Source organism: Herpailurus yagouaroundi, unplaced genomic scaffold (assembly GCF_014898765.1).
Source record: "Herpailurus yagouaroundi ecotype Mexico unplaced genomic scaffold, PumYag 141, whole genome shotgun sequence".
Taxonomy (NCBI): Eukaryota; Metazoa; Chordata; class Mammalia; order Carnivora; family Felidae; genus Herpailurus; species Herpailurus yagouaroundi.
This window is the reverse complement of record NW_024412396.1, coordinates 42,763,640-42,786,748: the sequence shown is the minus strand read 5'-3', so window position 1 is coordinate 42,786,748 and position 23,109 is coordinate 42,763,640. Positions and strand designations below refer to the sequence as shown.

The following is a 23,109-nucleotide window of genomic DNA, read 5'->3' as shown; positions in this document are numbered from 1 at the left end:
TCCTCTCTCATTTGTGATTTTATTTATTTGAGTACTCTTTTTTTCTCTTGATAAGTCTGGCTAGAGGTTTATCAGTTTTATTGATTTTTTTTCAAAGAATGAGCTCCTAGTTTCATTGATCAGTTCTTTTGGTTTTTGTTTCTTTATCATTTATTTCTGCTCTAATCTTTATTATTTCCTTTAGGTTTTGTTTGTTCTTTTTCTAGCTCCTTTAGGTGTAAGGCACTCTGTTGTTTTAGGGGTTTTGCTTTTATTTGCCTGTATTTAATTTATTTCTGTGCTAATCTTTATTATTTCCTTTCTTCTACTGGTTTTGTGCTTTGTTCTTTTCCTGGCTCCTTTAGGTGTAATATTAGGTTATTTCTTTGAGAATTTGTTTGTTGAGATAGGTCTGTATTGCTGTAAACTTCCCTCTTTGAACAGCTTTTGCTGCATCCCAACAGTTTTAGACTATTGAGTTTTATTTGTTTTCATGTATTTTTTTTTTAATCCCAGTGTAATTAACATACAGTGTTATATTAGTTTCAGGTGCACAGTATACTGATTCAGTAATTGTATACACTACTCAGTGCTTATCATGATGTGTACTCTTATAATCTCCTTCATCTATTTTACCTAATCCCCCTCCTGCCTCCCCTCTGGAAATCACCAGGTTGTTCTCTATATTTAGCATCTGTTTTTGTTTCTTTTTTTCTGTTTTGTTTGTTTCTTAAATTCCACATATGAGTGAAATCATATGGTATTTATCTTTCTCTAACTGACTTATTTCATAGCATTATACCGTCTAGATCCATCTATGTCATTGCAAAAGCAAGATTTCATTCGTTTTTTTTTTTTTTTAAATGTTTATTTTAGAGAGAAAAGAGAGAGCACACGTGTGAGCGGGAGAAGGGGAGGGGCAGAGAGAGAGAAGGAGACACAGAATCTGAAATAGGCTCCGGGCTCTGAGCTGTCAGCACATAGCCCAGTGTGGGGCTTGAACCCACAAACCGCAAGATCATGACCTGAGCTGAAGTTGGACGCTTAACCAACTGATCCACCCAGGCGCCCCTCATTCTTTTTTGTGGCTGAGTAACATTTGTGTGTGTGTTTGTGTGTGTGTGTGTGTGTCACATCATCTTATCCATTCATCTGTGGGTGGACACTTGGGTTGCTTCCATGTTTCTTGGCTAGTGTAAATAATGCTACAGTAAACATACAGGTGCATAGATCTGTTTGAATTAGTGCTTCTGTTTTCTTTGGGCAAATACCCAGTAGTGGATTTACTGGATTGTAGGGGAGTTCTATTTTTATCTTTTTGAGGAAACTCTGTATGATTTTCTACAGTGGCTGCACCAGTTTGCATTCCCACCAACAGTACATGAGGGTTCCTTTTTCTCTACATCCTTGCCAACACTAGTGGTGTCTCCAAGTATTTTTTGATATCCTCTTTGATTTCTTGGTTGACCCATTCATTGTTCAGTAGCATGTTATTTACCCTCTCTATATATTTATGTTCTTTCCAAATTTATTCTGTGGTTGATTTCTGGTTTTGTACCATTGTGGATGGAAAAGATGCAGGATATAATTTTGGTCTTTTTTAAAAATTTATTGAGACTTATTTTGTGGCCTAATAATAACATCCTAGAAAATATTCCTTGTACACCTGAAAAGAATGTGTAGTGCACTGGTTTTGTTTTTTTGTTTTTTTGAGAGGGGTTGCAAATGAGTGAAGGGCAGAGAGAGAGGGAGAGAGAGAGAAGCAGGGCTCACCCGAAGTGGGGCTCAAGTTCACCCAATGCAGGGTTCAAACTGTGAGATCATGACCTGAGCTGAAGTCAGATGCTTAACTGAGTGAGCCACCCAGGTGCCCTTATATTGCACTGTTTTGTGATGGAATGATAGATCTCTTAAGTGGAAACTCTTGGAGACCTATCTAAATGATCTAAAAAATACAGTCCAGGCAAAACAATGCTGTTTTAGTTAAATGTTACTGGTTGGAAGCTGAAGCCTATTCTATTTTTGTTAAAAGAGATTAGTAATTTTTAGGTATTAAAGACATACTAGCACTGAAATGACATAATGCAAAGGATTGAAAGAGAATTGCAAAGGGAATGATTTTCTCACTGTGTGAGTCCGTGGTATTTGCATCATTTTACATATCACCGCCAATGGATACGGCTGAGAAATATGTACCATACCATGCAGTCTCCCCAGCAAGCAGAATACGTGAGTCTTGAATTTATTTTGCAGAAAAGCAGTGGATGAGGGTTAATACAGAGAAATGTTTCACAGTGGAGGTGAACGTGGGAACAAGAATTTAGAACATCAGTATTGTTAAACATTCTTGTTGATGGTGTGCCTGATCCCTCTTGGGAAAAATAGATTGACAGTAATTAACTTAGACCTATAGTGTTTCATAGTAGAATAATCTTGACCTTTGGGGCCAGATAATTCAGGAGTGTCCCAAGCATGGATATTTTTGTTCCCTGGACCCTAAATGCCATTCGTAATACCCACTTCCTTCACTCCCCCATCGTTGTGATAACAAGTTCCTGTACATGTCTAAATGCTTTTTAGAGGTGATTAAGTACTGTTACCCCATCAGGAGAGAGGGTTGGGGAATTTATTGTAAGCAGAGAGAATGACCTCTACAAATATATGGAAGGCAGGACTGAACTCTTGAAACTTGTTTACCTTTTCCAGAAGAGAAGAAAAAACTGATCAGAGATTTTGATGAAAAGCAACAGGAAGCAAATGAAACGGTAAGAACAGGGAGCAAGTCCTTATTTCTTCTACCTGGAGTTAGTCTTTTCCAGAATTATTACCCGACCACAGATTAAATGTTCCTGTGTATTGATCTTGATTTGGATTATTTCTTACTAAGTGAGGCCAGTTGATGAGGTGAGTGATGAGAGGATTTGACAAACACAAATGGGTAAAGCTTACTCTCTTAAAATTAGTATTTGATATAATACATTCCTGATGTGAGTAGTAAGGGCATTCTCAAACCTTTACCTGGGTGGTCTTTTAATGTTTATTTTTGAGAGAGAGAGAGACAGACAGAGCACGAGTTGGGGAGGAGCAGAGAGGGAGACACAGATCCAAAACAGGCTCCAGGCTCTGAACTGTCAGCACAGAGACCAATGCGGGGCTCAAACTCATGAACCGCAAGATCATTACCTGAGCTGAAGTTGGGTTCTTAACCGACTGAGCCACCTGGTTGCCCCTACCTGGGTGGTCTTTTAAAATGAAATTTTAAAAGCTGGCCATTAAGATGAGTTATTCTTCTTTGTTAAAATTATTATCACAAAAAATGTACCTCAGAAGTGGTTGTACTTCCCTTCTGCTGTTTTAAAAGACAACATAGTGAGGGGCGCCTGGGTGGCGCAGTCGGTTAAGCGTCCGACTTCAGCCAGGTCACGATCTCGCGGTCCGGGAGTTCGAGCCCCGCGTCAGGCTCTGGGCTGATGGCTCAGAGCCTGGAGCCTGTTTCCGATTCTGTGTCTCCCTCTCTCTCTGCCCCTCCCCTGTTCATGCTCTGTCTCTCTCTGTCCCCCAAAAAAAAAACATTGAAAAAAAAAAAGACAACATAGTGAATATGATTGATCTTGACAAACACGTTGAAGACTGTTAAAGGAATCCCCTGATATTAGAGGGGGAGATTTCTGGTTTTTAATATATAATATGTTCTCTTTAATTTCATTTACCTAACTTTATTAGATATTGCAACATCCCAGTTTTGATGGAACCTGTCTGTATATTGACATTTCTCCCCTAAGTCCTCATAAAGAACCACTTGTCTGGTGTATATGGTCAGATCAAATGCAAGAACCAAGCAGTTGCCTTGAGTTTAGTTTTATTAATAAAAGCTGAAATAATAAAAATTAATTAAATGAGAGAAAGAGAAAGCAAACAAACAAGCATAGTGGCTGGATTTGGTTCCTTGGGCAGGGCATGCATGGACTGGACAGGTTTCCAGTCAGGACCCAAAGTGGGCTGGTCAAATGTTGGTCCAGGCTGCCGAGCAATTTAACAACTGCTTCTCTCTTAATCTATAGCTTTTCTTTAAAAACAAAACAAAACCTTATTTTTTAGAAGTAGTGTCCCTCTGTCTCCATATCCTTATCCTCTAGCTTCATCAAACCCTTTCAGAAATTTGGGGGTAAAATCCAGGTTCCAATAGCCAAAGTATGGAAAGAGCCCAAATGTCCACCGATGGATGAATGGATAAAGTCAGGCCACCAGATTGTGGAAACTATCTCCTTCACAGTGGACATACTAGAAACTCTTCTTAATTCCTGTGTAAATCTGGGCATCTGCAGGATACCAGTTATAGAATCAGTCTTTTTTTGGTTAATATCTTTGTAGAATGTTAAACATCTTTCAGCTAATACCAATTTATTTGTTTCGTGCTTAGATACTTTTCTCTGAACTTAGTAAAATTAACCAATCCAACTTTGGCCATCCCAGGCAGATGAAAATAATTTATGGCTCTTGTGAACATGTCTGAGTGTTATATTTTACTTACCCAATAAAATGGAGATCTCATGTGGACCCCTGGTTATATAGGACATGGAGACAAACAATTGATTTTCCAAAAGAAGAGGAAGGAAGAAACCTCATGCCAGACCCCTATCATTTTTAGTACAGTAGACTTCAAAGTGTTTCATGAGAGTACTTGAACTATAACAGCTTAAGAATTTGGTATACTGGAAAGGCAATTTGAAGATTTTGAATCCTGACTTCCCTTATTGTGTTATCTTGAGTACATTTCTTCAATTCTTACATATGAAATAGAAGTAGTATTTACTACCTTATTGAGGACAGGGAAGATTAAATGAGATAATACATATAAAAATGTTTAGTCAGATATAAGGTGCTTGTTAGTTTTTTTCACTCATTCATCACATATTTCTTGAATGCCTGTTCTATGCATGCTAGGCACTGTGCCAGGCACTCAGAATAATGAGGTGAACAGATCACATGTGGTCCCTGCCCTCATGGAACATATGGTTGAATACTTGTTTGCAGTTGTCTGTGGTTTGATTAGTCCATACTAGGCATGTGCCCAGATGAGAGAGAAAAGAACCAGGCTATCTACTCACTTTCTGCCTTCCTAGCTGGCAGAGATGGAAGAGGAACTACGTTATGCACCTCTGTCTTTCCGTAACCCTATGATGTCTAAGCTTCGAACCTACCGGAAGGACCTTGCTAAACTCCATCGGGAAGTGAGAAGCACACCTTTGACAGCCACACCTGGGGGCCGAGGAGACATGAAATATGGCACATACACTGTAGAGAATGAGCATATGGTAAGCCTTAGCTGTTTTTTTTTTTTTTATCTCAAGGGCCTGTGGCACAAAAATTAACCATGTCGTAGAGTACAGTTTATGTTATCAGTGTTTATTGAACTCTTATTCTTCCCACCTTATCCTCTTTCCTGCATCCAGTTCCCCTCCCGCCTTGGGGTAACCACCTCTCCTGTATTTTTTTGTTGTTGTTAAATTTTTTTTTTTTAACATTTATTCATTTTTGATAGTGAGAGAGACAGAGCATGAGCAGGGAGGGGCAGAGAGAGAGGGAGACACAGAATCCGAAGCAGGCTCCAGGCTCTGAGCTGTCAGCACAGGGCCCGACGCAGGGCTTGAACTCACAGACTGTGAGATCATGACCTGAGCTGAAGTCGGATGCTTAACCAACTGAGCCACCCAGGCGCCCCTCACCTGTCTTGTTATTTAATGCAGATCTTTACCAACCATGCTTAGATTTCTTTGTATCTTTAATAAAACAGTGCTTGATATATAGTGGAGGAATACAAGAGTTCCCTTTTCTTATTGTATCTGGACTTTGTATTCTGACCCATAAATCCAGTTTTTTCAGATATGCTCAAAAAATTCAGTTAGGTTTTTATCAGGATAGCCCACGCTTTCAGGAAGGGGCTCACAGCTTACTTAGTTGTAATAGAAAGTAAGCCAGACTGCCTCTCTAGACCCCAGTATTCTGATTTATCAAATTAGACTGACAGAGTTGAAAATCTATATTCTGAAACTATCTAGAGAAGTTAAAGGAGTAAAAGTTTACAAAGACTAAATGTAATGTGTTGCATTTGGAATTATATTCCACTGTGCAAAGTAGAAATGGCCTGGCAGGTGGCCTGGCCAGGAGCATGGGAAAGAAATGGCGGGGCCTGTAAGTGCAGACTACATGTGTGTAGAAAGAATCCTGTTTGATGATGCGTCCTGACTATAGTTGAAGAGTTCAGACGATACTGGCCTGACATTTACTGGTGTCAAACTGGAGTATTTGAAAATGATATAAACGTTTCAAAATTCACTTGTAAAGGGAGACTGGGAAAAGGCAGATAGGTGAAGCTTGTTAAAGTGAAATGAGAGGTATAAAGTGATTTTGGTCATTTGTTACCAAAAATAAACCAACAAAAAAAAGGGGGGGGGGGGAGATAAAGCCAAACAATAATTTGCTTTAAAATTACTAGTTTCAGAGTCATAAAAACAATTTAAATATACATACCACCTTCATTGGAATTACTGTTCCAGACCTCGAGTTGATTTATGTGATCTTACTGTCTTTTCCTTCTCTTCAATCTAATCAGTTAAAAATATCCATCTTTCATTAAAAAAAAAAAAACACAAATAAAAAAAAAAAAAAGCCTTATTCCTTATTCCTACTTCTTTTGAGCTGAATTAACTGGGATTAATTTCAGTGACATTCAGTGGTTCCATCATCCACTGGCCTGTATGCCACATATGAAAACTTCTCATCTAGAAACCCAATATTTTGGCTGCCTGATGGTGGCATCAGTAATAGGCCCTGTGAACCGGCCCCTTTCTGAGTGGTGCATGTATAAGTGCTTTAATAGCTAAGAACTTAACTGTTCCTATTTGTCGGTGGTTAATTCTGGCTGACAATGGCTACTTCTGTCATCATGCCTTGGTGCTTGGGATTATAGGTGGAGTAAAACTTTGGTAGAGATTTAGGAAATTAGGGCACTAGGGAAATTAGGGCAGCTTACTTGGCCCCAGATACCTCCTTCTCTGAGAGTAGTCACCAGTGTGGCAACTTAAGAGTTCATGTTTTGTATGGCTGAGGTGAAATTCTTTTGGGGCTTACCAGGATTGTAACCAGTTAAATGTTTTCCAAAATGTAGTAGTGTCACAAATCATTTTGAAGTCTGAATGTACTAAAAATGAATAGCTTATTCATGGTGCATTAGTCCTCAGTACCAGTCAGGTGGGAATCTTCAGTGAATTAATCTATTTCTAAGGCTATGGAATTTAGTTGGTTTGTTGTCCTGTCAAAAGTTACAGGCTATACGCATATTCAGATAGCTCCTGCACCCCACATCTGGGCCACTGCCTCTCATAAATTGTTAGTCCAGAAAGTACATGAAATCATTGCAACCTCATCACAAACACAGGGAAAATGCTCTGTTTTTAACCTCCTTTTCTTGCATCACAAGTATAAAACCAGTGGAGTGAAAGGTATGTCATCTTGTATTGGATTCCAGGTGCTTTCATCTGACCTTGAATATAATCTTATAGTTGATTAGCATCTTTGTTTGTCTTAAAAGTAATGAGGGGCACCCGGGTCGCTCAAGTCAGTTGAGTGACTTTATTTAAAAAGATATTTTTTAATGTTTATTTTTTGAGAGAGAGGCAAACTGCAGGCGGGGAAGGGCAGAGAGAGAGGGAGAGACAGAATCGGAAGCAGGCTCCAAGCTTTGAGCTGTCAGCACAGAGCTTCACACGGGGCTTGAACCCATGAACCGTGAGATCAGGACCTGAGCCGAAGTTGGACATTTAACTGACTGAGCCACCCAGGCACCCTTAGTGTCCAACTCTTGATTTCGGCTCAGGTCATGATCTCATCGTTCCTGGGATCAAGCCAGCCCCACTTTGGGCTCTGCAGTGATAGCATGGAGTTTGCTTGAGATTCTCTCCCCAACTCTCTCTCCGCCCCTCCCCCACACACTGTCTCTCAAAATAAGTAAACATTGCACACACTATATCCCTTCTTACATCAGAAGGGTCATAAGGAATGTGCTGGCAATGAATTTATGATGGGAGATGTTTAATATTTCCGTTCCATTTTCTGGTCAGAATCGGCTACAGTCTCAAAGGGCATTGCTTCTGCAAGGCACTGACAGCCTGAACCGGGCCACCCAGAGTATTGAGCGTTCTCATCGGATCGCCACAGAGACTGACCAGATTGGCTCAGAAATCATAGAAGAGTTGGGTGAGCAACGTGATCAATTGGAGCGTACTAAGAGTAGGGTAAGTCTGAGTGGATGGGGCAAAGTAGGTGGGCCCTTTATATCCTGATGCCTTACCACTGCCGGAAGTTACAGCAGTTCTGAATTCAGGGTCAGGACCTTTTAAGCACTTCAGCTTTTCTCAATTTTTAATTTTCTTGGTTGAGAGAGTTCTCTTGAAAGTTTTTTACCCCTCAGATGTAGAGGTCATTGGAGGGGCCAGGGTGGAGACAGAAGAAACACAATTTCTGTATTTATGGAAGATTGTCAACTAAATCTAAGACTGTAGCCACTCCATCCTTTTATTAATTCCTGTATTACCAACTGAGATTTTTCTCATACATCTAGTAGGATATTATCCCGTTCTTATGAAAGCGTCATCTACTTAAAAGATCCTAGGGTTTTGGGTTTTTTTTCTCATTTAGAGCCAAGGCTGTTTTCCACATGTCATAAAATAGTACCACTAACAATTTATAGAGGGGGTCAGTCCTAGACTATGACTCTTTCCTGTTACCCAAGGTAAGCTGGATCATTGTGGGAAGAAAACAGAAACAACTTAGACCAAATGCCTATATCAGTGGAGTCTCTATCACTCTTAAGAGGTTCTGAAAAACTCATTTCTCCCTTTCCATATACCTGCACAGAAATTTAAAAAATAGTGCAGCTTGCCAGTAGAATGTTATATCCTTAACGTTAAAAGGCACATCCAAATTGAATAGATACTGTGGGCAAGGCTTGGATGGAAAGTATTAGCTCAGTGTGGGGATTGGAGAGGATTTTCTCATATCCTAATAGCTGCAATTATCCCCATTTTTAAAGTAAATCAGAATAATGCCTTTCCATCCTCAGTGAAAATTCACAACTACTGATTTCAAGGTAAACTGTGGAGAAGACAACTTGCTTACATATTGTATGGTTTTTGACTTTTGAAAAAAGCAGGTGGATTGGTTGAATTTAAAAGCTGTGGAATGAGCTGAGATCAACTTACCATGGCCACTGGGGAATGGGAACAGATGGTAGGTGGCATCTGTTAAAATATCCCCCAGCTATCTTGATTATCAACAGGCAACCAAAGGGAAATGATTTTTTTAAAGGCTTTTAAAAGATTAATTCCTTTCACAATTCAGTGCATCTGTAAAAGTGGTAAAGAAAAAATGAATCAGATCCCAAAAGTGGTATTTGACCAGCCTACAAAAACAAATACTAACTCAAGAGGCCCTCCTGGAGTTTGGTTGATGAAATTCAAATCTTAAGTTGCTTCACAGTTACTGGTGAGGCACACCTGAAGCTTTTTTCTGTCTTGAGTAGCCAAGGTGAAGGATTAGCTTGGCCCCAGGAGTCCCCCACAGTAACCTTGGGACATAATAATTCCTAAGCCTGCTTGTTGAGTACTAAAGTATCTTATCCTTGCCAGTTTCTTCTACTTGTACTCAGAGGCCATCATTCAGATTGGTTTGATGGGGTTTTTCAGCACACACCCTTTAATGCCCACTGTCAGTTTAGGAATGTTCAGGTTCTACGGTATCTACTTTTAAAAGGGGGAAATAATTGCTATTTTCTCTTCTCAGCTGGTAAACACAAGTGAAAACTTGAGCAAAAGTCGAAAGATTCTCCGTTCAATGTCCAGAAAGTAAGTTTTAAAAAGTCACAAAATTTCTCCTACCTCTAAGACATTAAACAGTGACTTGCAAAGGTCCTGATAAAGCAGAAAGAATAAAGTATTATCTTGTATAAATATCCCAGGACAAAATTCTTTGTTAAAATTATATGCTGCTCTGACTTGGAGCAGTCAAAAATTTGTCCACTTTTAATCCCAGTTTACATTCTTCAGAGCACATGGGAGTAATAGAGCTTCATGTTCCTTGAAATATAGTTGTATAAACTTGGTGAGAAAACTGTTTTTACAGCTACTGCTTAGTAGTTGCTTTTGACTCTGCTTGTCCTTCATGGAAGTAAGCCCCTTATCAGGGAGTTCTGTCCTGTTAGCAAGAAGTTGACTTAAAAAAAAAAAAAAACCCTAGTGCACTAAACAAAACTACAACCTAGCCAGGGAACTAGTAGAGTGAGATTTTCCTAAACAGTGGTAAATGTCTTGTCAAACCAGAGGAAAGCTTCAGTTAGAGTTGCCTTGAAGAACCAGAGATTGCATTCTTTGTGTTAACAAAAGATAATATAACAGCTTCAAAAAGTTTACTGCTTTTATAAAGTATCCTTTTGGGTTAATGGAGGAAGAGAGTAGTTAGATAGTGGTATTATATTTCTGCTATTTTGAAATATTCAACCTGATTTCAGAAATAATTTTTCAGGGTGACTGGCTGGCTCAGTTGGTAGAGCATCTGACGCTTGATCTCAGGGTCATGAGTTCAAGCCCCATATTGGACATTGAGCCTACTCAAAAAAAAAAAAAAAGACATCTTTCATATTTAATAAACACTAGCTCTCCTAGAAAAGCCTTTAGGGGCGCCTGGGTGGCACAGTCGGTTAAGCGTCTGACTTCAGCCAGGTCACGATCTCGCGGTCCGTGAGTTCGAGCCCCGCATCGGGCTCTGGGCTGATGGCTCAGAGCCTGGAGCCTGGTTCCGATTCTGTGTCTCCCTCTCTCTCTGCCCCTCTCCCGTTCATGCTCTGTCTCTCTCTGCCCCAAAAGTGAATAAACGTTGAAAAAAAAAAATTTAAAAAAAAGCCTTTAAAGTTTTATTTAAGTAGTCTCTATACCCAACATGGGGCTTGAACTCAAAACCCCAAGATCAAGAGTCACATCTTTTTCCTACTGAGCCAGCCAGATGCCTCTAGGAAAGCTATTCTTAAAGTGAGAAAGTAACTACTATTTGAAAACATTTTAGAATCAAGAAACCATTTTTATGCTTTGGTATCTGTTGTCACAATTTTCAACATTTCCGTGAGGTAGTGTTATCCCTAAATTACAGTTGAAAAAAGCTTTCAAGATGTCACTTGAAGGAACCTTATATATACACTAACTTCAGTGGCTATGTGATCAAACAATTTCAATCTGTCTCACAGTATCTAGCCTCAGCCTGAGGGTCAAACTCCTCAGTATTACAAATGGACAGAAATAAGGACATCCAGGCTTCTGACTGTTCCCTGCTTTGTTTCTCTTTGTAGAGTGACAACCAACAAGCTGCTACTTTCCATCGTCATCTTACTGGAGCTGGCCATCCTAGGGGGTCTGGTTTATTACAAATTCTTTCACAAGCATTGAACTTCCTAGAGGGAAGGGTTTGCGGACCAGAACTTTGACCCTGTGAATGAATGGTGTTAGGGATGGGGAATAAGCGGAGTGCTGCTGTAAGGTAATGGTTCAAGGATGCACTGTGTAGCTAGACTGGGAGAAGGGAGGGAAGACGGAAAACCACTTTACTGTGAAGGAACAGCAACAAGACCAGTATGATATACCAAGGTAATAAATGCTGTTTATGACTCCTTTAAATTTACATAGTACTCCAACATATTAATAGCCTGTGAACTGCAAAAACAAACAAAAAAACCCCCACAAATTTACAGTAGTATTGGTCACCAAAATGGAGAGGGAAAGGAAACTTTACAATTGTGAGAATGCACAAATGTTCTCATTAAGGCAATATTGACCCAGACAACCATTTAGTATATGTGTCCTCAAATGCCTCATAATTCTGGAATGCCCATCATGACAAACGTGTCAGCACACAAAGTTCCTAAATTCTCACACGTTCTTCACTTTCTGATTCATCTGGTGAACTGGGAGTAGGAAGTTGGTCATAGACAATGTGCCCTCCCTCCCTTGTCTGACCAAAACTGGAAGCAATCACATCCACTGCCAGGCCTGCAGTAGCCTTGGCCTCTTCCTCTGAAGCAGCCAGCTGAGGATTGACTTCAACAAGATCCAGTGCTGACAGCAATCCTGAAAGAACAAAGCATGACAAAACCTTAGAAGATTCCCAGCTGCTCTTTTCAGTGAGGGTCGTCCTACTAGATAGAACAGGCCAAGGTAAAAAGTAATTTTCTACTATTAAAATTACCTACGGTCAAGGAACCCCTTATACCTACCTCATCTTCTTGGGCATGAAGTTCAAACACTGTATACTAGAGTAAGATTAAAATCAATCATCCCTCTTCAACTAACAGAATAGGCATAGCTGTCAGGTTTTCTGTATGAGATGAGGAAAGAGCCTGTGGGGAGGAGGTAGGATTTTTCAGCCTACTTGTTGGGAAAATATGTGCCATGTCCAGTATTACTAGGAACCTTCCAGATGTCTGTATGTAGTTGTATGAAGAGATCTTTTGAGCTGTTCCCCACTTTTGAACTCTGACGTTTTATCTCTTAAGGCACCACATGCCCTGAAGCATAGTTATTAGGGCAGATCTTAGTCTCACCCCTGCAGGTTAAGGGCAGGTATCATGTCTGACAAGATGTTTAGGTCTCCCATGGTACTGACCCAGTATCTTGCGCTTAGTCAAGGGAAGACTTGGCCATACTTTAATCTGGACTTGTTACCTTCTGTGAGGGCTGAAGAACTTGTACTAAAGGGTTTGAGAAGGGAAGAGTAAACCCGAAGAACCTACCCAGACATGCCTTCTACTCCCCATCCCCAACACACAGGCCCCACTTCTTTGAGGTAAACTTTTTTGTTGTTATTCTGGGTGAAGTTAATCTACCTCTTCAAGTCATTTGAACAGACTAGTATTGGAGAATACAAGTATCAGTATACTTAGGCCACTTAGGGTGGCCATGAAGCCTGGAAACATGGGTGTATATACCTACTGCTTTATTGATACTATAGTATAGTACATGACCTGCTCGGTGCCATTACATTTGTTCAGTGTAAAATCCTTTATTAGTAATGTGTAGTTCAATGCAAAACTGAAATGAGCAGGCATGTTACTGCAGCATTTCCACCAGTTCCTGTGCAAGCATCTGGGTCTCTGATGATTTGTGTGTCTGATTTCCACTGACTAAACCGGAAACTTTGTAGCCCAGAAGTAATCCAGAGGGTTTGAGCAATTAGAAATAGGGGGATCTGGGTGGCTCAGTTGAGCCTCCAAGTCTTGATTTTGGCTCAGGCTGTGATCTCACACTTTGTGAGATTGAGCCCCACATCAGGTTCTGCACTGACAGTGTGGAGCCTGCTTGGTATTCTCTCTCTCCACCCCTCCCTCCCTCCCTCCCTCCCTCTCTCAAATAATTAAACTTTAAAACATAAATAGGGGCACCTGGGTGGCTTAGTAGGTTAAGCGTCCGACTCTTGGTTTCTGCTCAGGTCATGAGCCCTGCATTGGCTCTGTGCTGGCAGTGCAGAGCCTGCTTGGGATTCTCTCTCCTCTCTCTGTCCATCCCCCACTTGAGCTGACTTGATCGCTCTCAAAATAAATAAGCTTTAAAAAAAAATTTAAAAGGGGCGCCTGGGTGGCTCAGTCGGTTAAGCGTCCGACTTCGGCTCAGGTCATGATCTCGCGGTCCGTGAGTTCGAGCTCCGCGTCAGGCCCTGTGCTGACAGCTCAGAGCCTGGAGCCTGTTTCTGATTCTGTGTCTCCCTCTCTCTGACCCTCCCCCGTTCATGCTCTGTCTCTCTCTGTCTCAAAAATCAATAAACGTTAAAAAGAAAAAAAAAATTTTTTTTTTAAAGTTTAAAAAATAAACTATCAAGCTCTAGTATAAGGCTTATCCTATATGAAAGGACCCAAGATATTGTCCGTCTTTAAACTATCTTCCAGAAGGTTTAACTCTACCTTCTTAATTCCAAGTGAACTTTTAATGTCAGGGTAAAAATTATAGGTACTTGGCCTTGCTTTTTAATCTTAGCCTTTAGACAATTCAGATGCAAAGGACTATATCAGTTTGGCAGGTTATTCAGTATTACCTTCGCATATTTTGCTATGATCCAAGTCAAAATATGCCTATAAATGACTATCCCTTATTAGCCTGACCAAATGACTTTCAGTTATAAAAGTTTAAGAAATATCGTATCTGTAATGGCATGGAATAGAAGAAAATCTTTTGGCATGTTAGAGGTCAGCATATTTCCATAGTTAACAGGATGATCACTTCTTACCTGTATTGTGTATTTCTTCAGTAATATACATGCCTTCTCGATAGGTCAGTCCTCCTACAACAGGGGTTCCTGTGGCTGGAGCCAGTGTAGGGTCAAATGCATCAATATCAAAACTCAGATGGATTGGCCTTTGTCTTCTTGAGAGGAAGAGGATAAGAGAATAGTCATTTGGGTGTACTTGGACATTGATCCTTCCTACAGTCTTAGTTCCTTGATTTTGTTGCTGTTAGTCCTGGTACTTTGCTAATACAGCAGATTTCCAGGTTTCCTATTCTGGATGTTACTGTGTATTACTATATTAGCTTTCTACACGCCACGTCATAATTTTGCCATTTGTGTGCCTCAGACAGATTAACTGCAGTTTATACTTATGACTTAACCTAGGCATTAGAGCCATTCACATTAACAACTGTCAATAGAGGGAATTCTTCACTTTTCCTAGATTGATCTAGATTACAGTTGCTCAGTCTCTCCATATAATAGCAGCTGAACTTAATTGATTTGAAGTCTATAATCTTATCTCCCAATTCTAATTTCAGTTTCACCCTGGTTTCCAAGAGTAGAAACTAGCATACAACACATATATGCTAGATAACTAAATTTCTTAACAGCTTAAGAAATGTAATTGCTACCTGGTAGTATGCCATTAATCACCTGGAAATAAAGACTCCACACTGAGGAAATGCCCTTATAATTAGCATCTGTTGGCATTCATCTGCCATCTTTCTAGCTATACGGTCAAGATTTGCTCAATATAAAACTTTCAGATGAAGCAATTGTGGGCTTAGGAAAGAATGGAACAGTTGAACAAACACTTCTCATCTCAAAAGATAAGACTTAAAAATGGACTTAAAAAAAACTTCATGAGAGACAGAGGAGCTGGGCAATGACTTCAAGGAAACCCCCTCCCAATCCCAGAGGAAGAATATGACCTGTTTCATATTCTGCCTTTCCAAATTATTTGAATTTTTTTGTATGTGTACATATTTTGCTTTTATTTTAAAAAAAAGCTGCTATCCTCAAGACATGGGCTAAAGTGTGTTGTTCATTGGGAGTCTTCCCTATTCCCTTTGGGACTTTTCCCTTTGGAAGTAGACATCCACTGTAGTTACTTACTTGCCAATTAGCAGATCAAATGTCTGTTCCATAACCTTCTGGATACCAAGTCGATCTATGTCTCTCATGGAAAAATACTGGATATCATAATTCTTTAAAATAAAACTGGATGAGATATAAAGGAAGGAGTCCTTAGTTTAAAGAGCATTTTTAATCAAATCCTTGTTGGGGTGGGATTGGGGGTGAGTCTGTCTCTATAGTGACCTACAACAGGTTAAGGCAAGGAACAACCTATCAAAAGGAACATAAATATCCGAGACAGGCCCAAAGCTTAACCCCAATGTATCAACTTACTGTTCAGGAGGGTCCACATCTCTCAGACCAATATACACGATACTTGGGGAAGAGATACAAGGTTTGATCCAAGAAAATCCTGGGAGTTGTGGTACCTGTCAAAAGAGGAACGGACAAGACTCATCAAGGATTCTTGGTCTGACCAAGATAATTACTGTGTGCTTCTCAATGTATGCAGGCTGCTTTCTCCTCCTACCTACAAGATATGCTTAAAGCAGCACAAGACACACATGCACTGGGAAAGAACTGATAGAAGTAGAAATGATTCAGAAGGCAGGCAGCTGAAGAACACAAATTTCCTGGAATAAAAAAAAAAAATTCTCCTAAGGTAGCCACGGTTTCTCATTAACTTACCTAAATAACAGGAACACTGCTGATTAGCCCTTTTTCACCCCTTTGTACATTACTGAATTGTTTACAGAATGGTTCTTGAAACAAAACCCAGTTGCCATCTTATGTTGCCTACAGCCAAAACAGGAATTCTGCCTAATGAATAACTTTTGTACTATCCTGCTTTAACTTGGTCCCTCACTGAGGGGAAGGATATACAGATTCTAGTCTATACCTAATATGGACTCCCATGTTTTCTAAACCACCTAGGAAAATATTACCTAGAGGTAATCATAATTTTACTTTCCTCTGGACCAGTGGATCTGAGAGTGAAGCAGGACTGGGGACCTCTAACCAAGAAGTCCTCGTGCTATAGGTATATCAATCACTAGAGTTATGCCACTTTCCTTTCTTGCAAGATTATGACACACACACACCCTCCCTCAGAGCAGGGACCATATCCTGGTCCTCTTTATATCCCTAGCATCTAGTAGACTGCCTAGCCCGTAATAATTTTGGTGAACAAATGAAGGAATACTAAACATTTCTACCACCACCATCAGCCCATCCTTCACAGAAATCGTATTGAACTAGTTCCTCAAAGCCCCAGCATAATCCATGCAAGCAATTCAATTTTCTTTTCATTTCAGCCCACTGACCTTGTCCTGTAGTTCTCTGAGGAGAAATGAAACTGGCTGCCCATGGAGATTTCCAGATGAAGTGGTGAGGGGTGTATTGATGTCAGCATGGGCATCAACCCAGATCACACAAAGGTCTGGGCAATGTCGGGCGTGGCCACTAATGGTACCAATTGCCAGGCTACAAGAAACAAACATGATAATCGAGGCCCTCTGCTTGGCAAACATCACCAGTAACAAATATCCTCATGTCAGTGCAGTTCATACTTTGTCCTCAGGGCAAAGTCAGGGCCCCAGACTGCGGCTGGATTTGGATGACCAACAGTCCTCGGCCTATAGTTCCCAAAGATTAACTTTGAGTGAGTTAAGGAGAAGTGGAAGGTTCCAAAGATTCAAAATTTGTTGACTGCTTATCATTCTAGTTTGACAGAGGTCATTGCTCTCCCTAAAATTTGATATTAGTCCTGGCCCAGAAAAGGACCTTACATATTTGTTCAATGAATGAAATCCAGTTAAGTGGTATGTTCTATATGTAACAACTCACAAATATTTCTTAATACTTAAGGAAGACCAGGGAGATCTAATTATTACTTTCAAAGAATCAGTTATTTAAAGAAAAAAAGGGGCGCCTGGGTGGCGCAGTCGGTTAAGCGTCCGACTTCAGCCAGGTCACGATCTCGCGGTCAGTGAGTTTGAGCCCCGCGTCAGGCTCTGGGCTGATGGCTCAGAGCGTGGAGCCTGTTTCCGATTCTGTGTCTCTCTCTCTCTGACCCTCCCCCGTTCATGCTCTGTCTCTCTCCCAAAAATAAAATAAACGTTGAAAAAAAATTTTTTTTTTAAAAAGAGAAATAAAGAAAAAAAAAAAGAACAGTTCTATTAACTTTTTAAGGATAAAAATTAGCATTACAGCTTTGTAGAAAGATTATGTGCTACTTCCTCAAAGGAAAAGTCAAAATTGCTAAAGACATTAACAGGGGAACCCAATTAAAGATCTCATTTATCAGATCACTAAATAAACATTTATTTGCATGTTATCTTCTATCTATTAGCATGACATTCAAGTATCAGTGTTTTTTGCCTTTCCTTGTCCTGGTACTCTGTGTACATGGGCTAATTGTCCTGTCTCCATTGTAGGAATACAGCTGATGAAATCGTGGTTGGAAAGCTGCCCAGCTTCCCAGTAACCAAAGAATTTGACATAGATGGGAAGTGCAGCTTATGCATTTTAGGAACTAAGTACAGCTATCCTTCTTGGTCAGTATAGCATGAGACAACATTTTAAGCCCCATGCCCCACAAAGGGACTTTTTGCGGGATAGCATGGTCTAGTGTGAAAAGTGGTGGACTTTACTGTTTGTTTGTTTGTTTTCCAGAAAGCTGTGATCTAGCACAGGTTATCTAGTTTTTCTAGACAGTTTCCTTTTCTGAAAGGGATAATAATCTTGGCTTAAGCCAGAGATAGTTTGATGTCTAAGACCATAGTTTATATCATATTGTGTAAATGGAACAGGGTGACCTAAGGATGCCTCCTTCCTTTAAAATGTTCAGTAGCTGTTCAATATGTACACTCCTCCCTTCCTTTCTAGAATCTTCCAGATAGCTTTAGTTTTGGCACTGAACAGAAAAATCAGGAACAGTGAAAAGGGCTGCAATGTAGATAACTACAGAAAAAAGAAAAGCCAAACATTATGATGATCACCTTGATAAGCAGTTCCCAAATAGACAACCAAAAGAAAGTCAATATAAATGAACTTCAACAGATAACACTGAGCTAAAAGGAAGAAGGCCCACCCTCTGGTTGATTTAACTGGATCACTGTAGAAAACCTAGCTACTGTCTTATTCTACCTGAGATTTTATTCCTAATGAGATCTACCTGCATTTCCAGTTGTAACAAAGATTCAACTTCTGTTAAGAGATCTGAAAAGCTCTGTGTGCACCTCAGGGGAAGTTGCTAGATTGACTCTCAAAAGAAAAGCTAATTGCCTTCAGAATTTGCCCTCTGAATTTGAATCTCACCTCTGCTACTTCCTGGCTCTAGAAGTTGGATAAATTATCTGACCTCTGTCCCTCAGTGTTCCTAACAGATTAGGTAAAACTGTATCTGCTTCATGGCGTTATCATGAAGATTAATCATGAGATCTATATGAAGTGCTCAGTACTCATAGTACTTTAATGCCTTTTTTCTTTCTGCCAAAAACCTTCATCACTTAGCTCAAATAGGACTGCTCTGGCCCAGAAGGATCTCTTCTTTCTCTCAAATTCTGTATAATTCAATATTTTATTTTAATCCCATGTTTATTTTATTTCATCTAGTCTTAATAAATCACAATTCCCACAGTCCCTAGCACTACTTGAGAAGACATCAAGCAGTGCTCAATAAAGTACATGCTGATTCACTAAGAGAAGGATCCTAGAGTCCATACTCTGAAGGTAGAGAACATACTCACATGGCAAGTGGAAAACCTGAACATATTTGCAAAACTGCTTAAAACAATTCAGCCTACTAATGTATCCTTCCAATTCTCTCGAATAGCCAAATGAAAGTCATAAGACAGTTCAAGAGAGAAGCATGTTTCTAAAAACTTTGATTGTCTATCTCTGAACTTGTCCTCATACTACACAATGTGTCCTACAATGAAAGCCATAGGTGCCTCCAGCAACTCAGGATCGTAGATCTTAAGATACTATTATGCACGTCATATCTTCAAAATTCTGAAGGGTATTTTACTTTTAAGTGAGGAAGTAGACAAGCTAACTCTAAATTAGACCACAAACACCATACTATCCAGCTCCTCCACCACCCCTGGATCCCAGCTTACCTGTGGTCTCCTCCCACTGTGACACAGCTGTAGCCACCTGACACAGCTCTACTAACCACCTCAGCCAATTCCTGGTTGGCAAGGCCCACTGAGCGAGGATTCACAATCAGGTTGTTGTAGAGATCATCTTTAGGGACTGGAGTAAAACTCAAATCTCCAAAATCTTTCAGGCGGCAGCCTGGGAACAAATTGGGGATGACAAGATTAATTGTATACGTTATTCCAACTTTTACTGGCCTGGGCCACAAATAAGAACTTGTGACAAAGTGCACACATCACACTCATTTTGCCACAGTAAAACTCAAAATGTCACATGACTGTGGCAGGACTGTCACATGATTATCTCAGTCCTCCCAGCAATCCTGTGGGGTAGATCCTATTAGGAACACCATTTTGCAGACAAAAAAAACTGGGTTATGGAAAATGAAGCCCAGAAATGTTCACTGACTTAACCTAACAATCACAAAATTAGTAGCAATTAAACCTCATATCCCAGAGTTATACAGTGAAAGTAAAATACCAATATGAACCAATAGAATTTAAAGAAAATTAAGTACTATTAATTTAGAGCAAAAATACATACATAGTAATTTTCATACTATAAACTTTTTTTTTTTTAATAAAAGGCCAATCTGAGGACCTAAAGCATCCTAAAAGAGAAAGGTCTTTGTTACCAAGATCCTAGGCAATGTTTTAATTGCTTGACAAAAATTCTTAAACTCATAACTATCCTATTAGACCACTAAAATCATGCTGTTCTATAGATGAAAAAATGGAAGGTCCCAAAATCACAGAGCTGCTAAGTGGCAGAAGCAGGACCCAAATTCAGGCCACCTACCCCTAAAACATATATTCTTGACTACGGTTTCCCAAAGAATCCCTTTTGATCCCTTCTCTTTAAGAACTGAGCACCTGGGTGGCTCAATCGGTTGAGTGTCTGACTTTGACTCAGGTCATGATCTCACAGTTCATGAGTTCAAGCCCCACATCGAGCTCGCTGCTGTCAGCCTGTCAGTGGGGGCCCTGCTTCAGATCCTCTGCTCGCACACTCTCAAAAAACAAATGTTAAAAACACTAGTGAGACCTTTTGTAAAAAACACAGGTTGGTGGAAATGGAGGAGCAGCAAACCTCTCACAGGTTTACCTGCTACAGCATACACCTAGACCAGCTGCTGGACACATCCTCCGAGGAGCTGACTCAGTGACAGCAGTGGAAGCAGCATTTGCTCCCAGTGTCCCTGCAGAGACAACCAGGAGGCACCGCCCACAGACAAGCCAGAGATGGTGAATACACACACCTGCTGGATAGCAACGTCCCATGCAAGATGGCGGGCATCTACAACAGCAAGGCCTTCCCCCAGGTGGATATCAAGCCCAAGATGATCAGCCACCACCTGTGGGAGTTCTCCCCTACCTACAAGCCCATGAACGTGGGGCCCCAGCATCGGGGCCACCCACTCCTCTGGCTTAATCCCCCTCAAGTAGCCTCTTTGACCAATAAAAGCACAGACTTATCTTAAAAATGTTTTGGGGGGGAGAGCACCTGGCTGGCTCAGTCAGAGGGGCATGCCAGTCTTGATCTCGGAGTTGTGGGTTTGAGCCCCACGTTGGGTGCAGAGATTAAAAATAAAATCCTTAAAAAAAATTTTTTTTCCATTTTGAAATAGTGGTATATTCTGACAATATACTATAATATCTTTGCTCTTAGATTCCACATTTTCCAAAGAATTATGACACCAGTCATTATATGTTAATTTTTACCTTATGGTAAGTACCAGTCTTGCCATGTAACCACTTAATAAACTGGTTGGATGCCATAAAGGCTTAGGACTAAGTAATCCAACTCTATCATGAACAGATCTGAACTATCAGAGAACATAATGTTACCACAGATTGTGTTCTTAAGGCCCTGCTTCTCAAACTGGAGACTAGGTAAGGGCGGTGAAGGGGAAATGGTCACAGGATAGTAATTCTAGAAGAGATTGGTGTTAAAGATTTGGATTAGACCAGCGCAGACCCATCTTGAATTTAAACTGTACAGTTTTGAGCTTTACTTTTTGAGCCCATTCTCTATTGAAAGCAAACAACTGAGAAAATGTAAAAATTTGAGAACCAACAGCCTGTAACATAAGGCCAACCAGAGGATCACTACTAAAAGGGATATTGGAAGCAAAATAGAAAACTTTACCCTATTTCCAAAATTATGATACACCTACAGCTGCAGAATTCTGTATGTATCTTTTGCTCATTGCGCTTTAATCCTATAAAAACACCCAGAGAAGATCTGGAAAACTTAAAGAGAAAATACTAAAGGCAGAAGAATATGATAAGCCAAAGCCATTGGAATACAAGATAAAAAATATGACCATATAAAACATCTATAAAAATCTTTTAAAAAGAAAAAGCCGTAAGGGATAAGCACTTTATAAGATCTCAGTATAGGAGCACAGTTTAGATTTAATAGAAGCTTTGACTAACTTTTAAGTCAGTATCAAGTCTTGCTATTGGCAACAGTCTTGGGCTGGACAGATTTTGAATGTCCGTGCCTATACTTGCTATATCCGTGTTTATATCTGCACCCCCTCTGCCACTTCTAGGATTTAAGTTCTTAATAGGTATAAGACATCAGGGCATGTCTGGTGTTTTATAATATTAGGTATACAATTAGAAAAGGTTTACTATCTAATTAAATAATATTAATATTAACCAACTTTTGAAGACTACTGTAACTCACTTACTATTCACAGGACAAATAAATACATAGGAATCAACCCAGTGGATAAGTGACAACTTGGGGAACATACAAGTCCAGTCAAGGAACTTGTAGACTCATAAGTATGACAATACAGAACTCAGCTCGTTGTTACTGACTTAGCAGAAAAAAAGCTGCAGAAAGCCTATAGAGGAAACTTAAGAGAATTTGGCAGTCTTAAAGAATACTCTCCAAGGAAGACAGACTCAATTTCATAAAAGAATTTTGCTTATTAAGTATGCAACTCCATGATGCAGATCACCAGATTAATTCACAGCCCAGAGAGTGGGTTCTTCTAAGATTATCCAACTCCCATTTGCTCTCCCTTACTCACCAAACAGCCTGCTCTGGTTGGTTATTCACTTAGTTTCCCTGTTGCCCTCATACCAGCAAGAGGGCCTCCTAACAGTGGATATTGGAGGGACTGTTGCTCATCATAATTTTGATTGGGCATTTTGGTTTATACATCATGGTTAACAGGAGTCTCTGGGTTGGAAAGCCTGATAAACTCCACACATATCTAGATTTCTGTTCCTAACCAATTTGAAAAGATACATGCACTCCTATGTTCACCACAGCATTTTTACAATAGCCAAGACAACCTAAGTGTCCATTCACAGATGAATGGGTAAAGATGAGGTGCATATATATAGACATACAATGACATGCTAGCCATAAAAAATGAAACCTTGCCCTTTGCAACAACATGGACAGACTTAATGAGCATTATGCTAAATGAAATGTCAGAAAGATCGTACCATATGACTTCACTTGTATATGGAATCTAAAACACAGAAGCAGACTCAAATAGAGAACAAACTGATAGTTGCCAGAGGGAGGGGGTGGAGGGATGAACAAAGT

The 23,109-nt window shown here is 40.0% G+C and overlaps 2 protein-coding genes across 5 annotated transcripts in view; one reads left to right on the top strand and one right to left on the bottom strand.

The window, feature by feature from the left end:
• Positions 1 to 11,699, top strand: part of VTI1B (vesicle transport through interaction with t-SNAREs 1B) — a 31,928-nt gene extending 20,229 nt beyond the window's left edge. The window contains exons 2-6 of one of the 2 annotated variants that reach the window (XM_040477487.1): positions 2,686 to 2,744; positions 5,103 to 5,294; positions 8,100 to 8,273; positions 9,820 to 9,881; positions 11,375 to 11,699. In XM_040477487.1, coding sequence (XP_040333421.1) covers positions 2,686 to 2,744; positions 5,103 to 5,294; positions 8,100 to 8,273; positions 9,820 to 9,881; positions 11,375 to 11,471 — 584 coding nt within the window. In that variant the 3' untranslated portion in view covers positions 11,472 to 11,699. Of the gene's footprint in view, positions 1 to 2,685; positions 2,745 to 5,102; positions 5,295 to 8,099; positions 8,274 to 9,187; positions 9,483 to 9,819; positions 9,882 to 11,374 lie in introns of those variants that run through there. The other variant, XM_040477489.1, reaches the window with a different exon arrangement.
• ARG2 (arginase 2) overlaps positions 11,663 to 23,109 on the bottom strand; it is a 31,969-nt gene continuing 20,522 nt past the window's right edge. For 2 of the 3 annotated variants that reach the window (XM_040477480.1, XM_040477482.1), the window contains exons 3-8: positions 19,497 to 19,674; positions 16,698 to 16,857; positions 15,709 to 15,803; positions 15,415 to 15,519; positions 14,299 to 14,435; positions 11,663 to 12,149 (exon numbers count right to left, since the gene is read on the bottom strand). In XM_040477480.1, the coding sequence (XP_040333414.1) occupies positions 11,944 to 12,149; positions 14,299 to 14,435; positions 15,415 to 15,519; positions 15,709 to 15,803; positions 16,698 to 16,857; positions 19,497 to 19,674 (881 nt within the window). In that variant the 3' untranslated portion in view covers positions 11,663 to 11,943. The remainder of the gene's footprint in view (positions 12,150 to 14,298; positions 14,436 to 15,414; positions 15,520 to 15,708; positions 15,804 to 16,697; positions 16,858 to 19,496; positions 19,675 to 23,109) is intronic. The other variant, XM_040477481.1, reaches the window with a different exon arrangement.